At 43.0% G+C, this 7,715-nt stretch overlaps 1 protein-coding gene across 1 annotated transcript in view; it reads right to left on the bottom strand.

Annotated features, from left to right (window-relative positions):
* Window positions 1-3,823: 3,823 nt before the first annotated feature.
* Window positions 3,824-7,715, bottom strand: part of TTC6 (tetratricopeptide repeat domain 6) — a 258,723-nt gene continuing 254,831 nt past the window's right edge. Inside the window, exons 35-36 of the mRNA XM_030213691.1 lie at window positions 5,926-6,151; window positions 3,824-4,184 (exon numbers count right to left, since the gene is read on the bottom strand). Coding sequence (XP_030069551.1) covers window positions 4,045-4,184; window positions 5,926-6,151 — 366 coding nt within the window. The 3' untranslated portion in view covers window positions 3,824-4,044. The remainder of the gene's footprint in view (window positions 4,185-5,925; window positions 6,152-7,715) is intronic.

The raw sequence follows: 7,715 nt of genomic DNA, 5'->3' as shown, positions 1-7,715 counted from the left end.
TTTACCTCCCACGGTCCTTGTCTCTGCCAACTAGGGAGGTCCTCAGACTTTTGCATCAATGTTAATACAGATTGCTAGAATGCCTTTAAAACATCCAAAGTTTAAACCCTAATCTATCTTTAGCACTCCAACCTTCCTCCTACATAAGTGAGCTGCCCTTTTTGCTTCGTGTCATCAGCTGCCCCAGTAAGTCAACCAGCTTCCAAATGACATTGCTAATTCTAGTGACCGATCTCATACAGGAAGGCCCCAGGACAGAATTCAAAGAGAATGTGGGTAGCACCTAGGGATGTGCATTCACCTGAAATGGTATGGGAAAGGTTAAGGACTCTCATACAGGCCATGCCCAGTTTTGGACTTTTAGTTCCTAGTTTTGGCTTCTGCTATGTTGCTGACTGGTAGTCCTAATGTCAGCTTGTTCTTCAACCTGCTGCAGGTCTTAGCTTGCGCTTGACATTGCTGGTACCTTGACTCTCCAGACAGCCTACAGATGATTTTCAAACTGTGCAGCAATCATTAATGAGTTTATATATCGGTCACTGTAATGGTATATAACTGAGTCTCCCCATTTCTGCACTTCAGGCATTTCAGGTAGTGAAAATGCTGTAGCATAATACTAACTTGGGCCCATTTACATGAACATATTACTCCGATATTGTTTTTGTTGCATTGGCTTCCTATTTTTCTAACCTGATTAGCTTGGGAAGGTGTGTAGGAGTCCTCAATTTGTGCCCCATTATTCGCATAATTAGGGATGCTTTTTAAGAGATGGCATACTTGGCATCCTTTCATCCTGAATAGGCATTTAGTTCAGCCTTCACTATAGAGAGCTGCATGGGAATGGGGTTAGCAGGAATCCCATGATCCCCTCCAGGACCATGGGAATCGAGCGGGGATGGATGCAAGTCTTGTGGGGTTACAGCGGAAGTGTAGAGCCAGGCAAGCCTACCTACCGTTTCCTTGTGTTTCTATGCTAACTTAACAATTATAATAGCACTAAAAAAAATTAATAGATATGGTTGATAGCATTGAAATCCCCATAAGCACTGAGAGAGGAAGTTATCAACAGGAACTACTGTTAAGTTGGGTTGTTTTACCGCAAGTCGGGTTATTTTAGTACAGGTGATGGGCAGTGAGGACGAGTGAAATTTCTGTCCCCGTACAACTCTCTAATTCACTAGAACAGGGGATTTGAAATATTTCTATGCTTGATTGGCTAGAGGAGCATGGAAGTCTTCACTCCATTCCCATAAATCATGTGACTTGGGACACTTTTGAAGAAATAGGTATAATTGGCTTGGCGCTAGTGCTCCTTCATGTGTCTCCTTGCATGTCTTTCCATATTTTTCCTCACTTAATTTTTTAAGTATATGGTGTGGGCAAATGATTGCACTATATTTATTATTATGCTTAATACTATACCTCTCCTCTTGAGTTATACAGTGCTTATAAACTTTTGACTTATTTCTTCAGCATGCATCCGAGATCAACATGAACGGTTCTATTCTGGTAATTTGAGGCAAATGAGGGTTAAAACAATTTAGAAATCACATCCATTGTTCTTCTAATTTATTGTTGTGATTCCTCACTGCAAGGTAGGCCTGAGGTGGTGACAGGCCCCAATTCCATGTTACTACTTTGATATGATCTGTTTGTAATACGAGAGTGCTTTCCCTCAGTTATCAGTGCTCATCTTAAATCTACACATCAGATTGTTTTCATTTTTACAGCATCAACCCATTGGAATTCATTGCCGTCTGTTTTTCACATCAAACTCTCCTGTCTGAAATTTTGAGCACGTTGAAAACTCACCTATTTTACTAGGTTTTGGTGCTGATCTGAGAGTAGTGGAGAGCTGACAGGGCTGTATCTGCTATCTTTCTGCTCCAATGGTAGCTTGTTTCCTTTTTCCTGATTTTACTGTCACTTTCCTATTATTTTGATTGGAATTCCTTTCTACTTGCATTTCTTATTTACCAATTCACACATAATTTTATAAACCACTTATGATCTCTCTGCTCCAGACTGAAGAGCCAGAATCTCTTTATCCTTTCTCTATAAGGGAGCTGTTGCATCCTCTAACATTTTCATCACCCTTCTCTGTACACAAATCCATATTTCACATTAGGAGTCACCACCTAGGAAAAGGATCTAGATGTCATTGGTGGACAATACATTGAATTCCTCTGCACAGTGTACCATGGCTGTCAATAAAGCAAATAAAATGCTAGGTATTATGGGAAAAGGAATCTACTATAATAAAACACAACCTCAACGTTCTGAGGACACTGACGTCACTGAAGTCAGTCAGTCTCCCAGAATGGTTCGTGGATTCATGGTGGTGAAGCCACCCCACTGACCCGTGCCCCGCCCTCGTGTCAAACGTCATGACGTCGAGGGCAGGAAAAAAAACTCAACAAAACAAACGGTTCGCACCCACGCAGGGGGAGGAGGAGTAGAGAAACACGTGGAGCGTGTTTTCCTACTCCTCCCCCTGCCAACACACCCGCGGAAAGGCACCAAACCTCAGAAAATACAAGCCCCGCCCACAGATTCGTACACCCCCCCCCCAAAGCTCCAGCTGAAAACAAGGACCTCCAACACCCCCCCCCCACAACAACCCCCTCCTGAGACACCCACCTTCGCATTGCTTTGCCGGCGGGGGACCCGAAACCCCGCCAGCACAAGCCCTGTCTGCTCACTATGGCGTCATCTTCGGCGTTCCTAGCCTGTGGAGGCAGGGCTTCTGTGCATCTGACGTCCTGCACGTCCATGACGTCAGACGCACAGAACTCCGCCCTGCACAGCTACCAATGCCAAAGATGACGCCGTAGTCAGCACACAGGACATGTGGTGGCGGGGTTCCGGGTCCCCCGCCGCCAAACCAACGCGAAGGTGGGTGCGATGGGCATGGTGGGTCGGATGGCTGCGGCCGGCTGATTCGCAGTGGGTGGGATGGCGCCGGGAGGGGGGCATCGCACCTCACAGGCAACAGCAAAATGACGAAAACCTTGCTAGCGCCCGTTTCATTTGTGTCAGAAACGGGCCTTTTTTACTAGTGTAGAATAAAACAAACTATTATAATGCTTCATATTATGCATCATATTAAGGTTGAGGAATGAGAATGAAAAGAAAGACCATTGGGCATGACTGTTATGACTATTTTGGCTAGGCAGATATGAATGGGCTGGAGTAGGCTTCAATGGAAGCTCCAGTAGTTGAAAATTAAGCCATTGCTGGGCAGACTTCTGTGGATCTGTTCCCTGAAAATGGCAAGGACTGTTCAAGATCAAGCATGTATATGTTATATCACATCATATGCTATGAGATATCTTGTTGGGCAGATTGGATGGACCGTGCAGGTCTTTATCTGCCATCAACTACTATGTTACTAGTTTACTACCATGACTAGGCTGTCATATTTTTATGCCTAGGGTGGCAGCTTTTTAGGGGCAGCAAAGAGCAGCTGTAGTGAAAATGAAACAATAGACTCCGACAGAACCATCAGCACAAACCTTAACCTGCACTTTTAACGGATTTTTGTGCGATGATCGTGATTCTTGAGTTTAATTATCAAAATCTTGGGGACCTGAAAATTGAAGGGGGTGTAAGGCTGAAAGTTCACCTAGGGTGCCCATTACCCTTGCCTTGGCTCTGGATGTGGAAACTGATGCAGATTTAATAAAAGTAATTCTGTCTCAGCTGATTTTTAGCTTTTCATCACTGAAGATAATAAACTAAGCCAGATAGGTTATTGAGTTTGAGCTTTCTAGGCTTCTCCTATCTTTTGTAGAAATTCATCTATGAATAAAGATACAGAATATAATCAATAATATGATACTAATTAAACATATGGTTGAAAGTATCAAATGTTTAACTGTAAATGATTATAAACATATTACAAAGATATGTACAATCTCCAAAAGTGGGCCTTATCTATTGTACAGTGATGCTAGAATAGTTCGAATTATATACAATATAATCCTGAAATAAAATGGGAACTACTGTTCAAAATATAAAGTTCATCATCTCATAGGAAATATTTTATGCATTTATTTCCACGGTCTGCTGAAGTTTTACTGCACATTTGTAATCAGAAATAGCCTCTTCTACGAATCCCATCTTGCCACGGACATCTGCTCTGAGTTTATATGTCAAAGCGTCATTTGGCTGTAGTTGTAATGCTGTTGAAAAGGAACAAAACAAACAAATAACACATTAGGGTGATTTCACTTAGAAATAACCCTATGTAATTAAACATGGATAACAATCCATTCCTGAAAAAAGTTAAAGCAATAACCACCACATGTGTTACTGTACAAAAAGTAGTGATACAAACAACAAATTCACATTAATATGACAGCAGAAGACAGTGAGAGGGAAACATTTTGAAGACGTAGAAGAGTTAGACAAACAGATAATTTCTACCTAAGTTACTATTTGTTCTGTTTGTTTTGTGCTAATGTTAGCTTGAGATCCGCATGGAACTATAGAGGATGTTGCGGAATATAAGACTAATGTAATGTAACATAAGACAATGCAAGTTAAGTATACACTCACGATACTATGGTATCCAACTACATTTCTACTGACATATTTAAAGTTTTTGTGCTAAGGAAGTATTTGACGCCAAGCTTCCATATCATCATTACAATAAATTAGGAGGGTTCCCAAATTGCAAAATCAAAAGAAACACACAAACCCCCTAATTCGATATAGTGCGCCACAATTTAGGCGCCCAACTTTACGCACTCAAATGGAAGATAGGCATGCAAATGGTGGTAAACTACAGTTAGGCTTCTAACTGCATTTGGGCGCTATTCTATGAGTTAGCCGCTAAGTGCTTTAGTGTGTCACTACAAAGATGGTGTGCATGTGAGTAGGACATGGGCAGGTCACACACTTAGGCATCAAAGTTGTAGAATACTGTAATTTGCAAGCCTAGGTGCCACCATTTACGCTCCAACATTTACACCTGCCTTTTACATGATGTAAGTGTGGGCTCATAAATGTTGCCACGTTCAAGATTACAGAATACTAGCACTTATGCATGTAAGTATACGGTTACTCATGCAAATGCTAGCAAGGCGCCTAAGCGTTATTCTGTAAGGATTTGTGGAAGTGGCATAGTGCATAAATGCAAGAGGGCATACATGTAGGCAGGGAATGGGCACACAATTGATGGCACTGCTGCATTTACTCGAGTGCAGTTACTCCAGGTCCATGGCTGGTGTAGTTGCGGGTGCGTAAGCATATGGCACACTGGGAGTCATCAGCGTAAAGGTGATAATGAAAACCGTGGGAAGAGATCAGAGCACCAAGGGAGGAAGTATAGATGGAGAAAAGGAGAGGTCCTAGGACGGATCCTTGAGGTACACCCACTGACAGCGGGATAGAGGAAGAGGAGGATCCACCAGAGTATACACTAAAAGAACGCTGTGAAAGATAGGAAGAAAACCATGAGAGAGCAGAATTCTGAAATCCAAGCGAGGACAGAAAAGAGATGCATGTGCCTCCTCTGGACTTCCTGGACCAGCAGTTCAATTTCAGGGTCGCTGAAATTACCCTTGCGGGTGGGTGGTTGCTTTGGTGCCATTGTACCACAAGTTCAAGGTAAGCTCATACCTCTCAGCCACCTCTTCCCTTTCTGCTATGTAGGTGCTAACATGGTAACCACAATTCTTTCTCAATCCTAAGTGTCAAATTTAAAAATCTGGCTATAAATGATGTTGGGAAGTATATAGGAACTAAATATTTCTAAATACCCATCTGCCCTACAACGATTGCATAGACATTTTCCAATATGCAACAGGATCTTACTTTAGTGATAGATAATATATAATATAATATAAAAAGAAACATATTAGAGTGGCATGTAAAGCAAATGCAACATTTCTTTTACATACTAAGACAAATCTACCATACCTTTAGAAAAGTCCTGGTCAGCTTGCTTGTACTGTTGTAGAGTGCTGTGCAGATTTGCCTTGTTGAAATATATAATAGCTGATAAAGGAGAGACAGAAATTGCCTTCTCAAAATCTTCCAATGCTTCATGGACATTTTGTAATAATGTATTAGTAATTGCTCGATTCAAGAGTACAGATTCATTTGTTGGGTCAAGATTTAATGCCTTAGAGTAATAGTCTTTAGCCTGTAAAATATATGTAATAAAACAGTTCAAAGTGATGGGAGATATTTCCTGATTTTCAAATTGCAATGAACCTTGCTAATCCAGAATTTCTGTGCTTTAGGTCATGTTATTAAGAACACAATAACAGGCCCTGTTAATACTTTTTCTTTTGTATCTCCCCCTATTCCAGAAGGTAAACACCATACCAAAAGAATATAACAGCATTCAAAGGTTTAAGAGATTTCAGACTGTTATGACTTTGTACTTGAAGTAACCAGAGAAGACACAAGCAAGAAAACCAAATGCTCCTCCTCATTCATTTTGCTCCCTTTCCACAACTGGGATTACTTGCAGACTGCTAACAGGCTTATTTTCGAAACAGAAGGGCGCTCATCCTTCGACGCAAATCGGAAGATGGGCGTCCTTCTCACAGGGTCGCCCAAATCGGCATAATCGAAAGCCGATTTTGGGCGTCCTCAACTGCTTTCCATCGTGGGGCTGACCAAAGTTCACGGGGGCGTGTTGGAAGCATAGCGAAGGTGGGACTGAGGCGTGCTTAACACATGGGCATCCTCGGCCGATAATGGAAAAAAGAAGAGCATCCCTGATAAACACTTGGGCAACTTTACTTGACCCTTTTTATTTTTACGACCAAGCCACAAAAATGTGCCCTAAATGACCAGATGACCACAGGAAGGAATCAGGGATGACCTCCCCTTACTCCCCCAATGGTCACTAACCCCCTCCCACCCTCAAAAAATTAAAAAAATATATTTTTCCAGCCTCTATGCCAGCCTAAAATATCATACCCAGCTCCATGACAGCAGTATGCAGGTCCCTGGAGCAGTGCACTTCAGGCAGGCGGACTTAGGCCCATCCCCCCACCTGTTACAATTGTGGAGGAAACAGCGAGCCCTCAGAAACCCACTGTAGCCACATTTAGGTGCCCCCCTTCATCCCTAAGTGCTATGGTAGTGGTGTACAGTTATGGGGAGTGGGTTTTGGGGGGGGAGGGGTTGGGGGGCTCAGCACACAAGGTAAGGGAGCTATGCACCTTGGAGCTTTTATCTGGTCTATTGCAGTGCCCCCTAGGGTGCCCGGTTGGTGTCCTGGCATGTGAGGGGGACCAGTGCACTACGAATGCTGGCTCCTCCAATGACCAAATGGCTGGGATTTGGTCGTTTCTGAGATGGGCGTCCTCAGTTTCCATTATCGCCGAAAACCGGGGATGACCATCTCTAAGGTCGACCTAAATGTTGAGATTTGGGCATCCCCGACCGTATTATCGAAACAAAAGATCGATGCACATCTTATTTTGATAATATGAGTTTCCCACCTCTTCGCGGGGATGTCCTGCGAGGATGTCGTCAGGAAAACTTGGGCACCTCGTTTGATTATGCCCCTCCACGTCTCCAGCATGTTATATGGTATGTTACACGAATCTTGTATTCCACAATTAACATTGCTAGTTCTATGCGGATCACATGACAAGATAACAGGATCAATCATAGGCGCCCCGTATAAGAGGAGCCCAACCGTGACCTTCCCCTGGCTGCTGCCCCCACAAATGCAGGGCTGGCGTAGC

Source organism: Microcaecilia unicolor, chromosome 9, assembly GCF_901765095.1.
Source record: "Microcaecilia unicolor chromosome 9, aMicUni1.1, whole genome shotgun sequence".
NCBI classification, from domain to species: Eukaryota; Metazoa; Chordata; class Amphibia; order Gymnophiona; family Siphonopidae; genus Microcaecilia; species Microcaecilia unicolor.
Note: the sequence above shows the minus strand (reverse complement) of the source record. Positions and strands in the feature narration are given on the sequence as shown.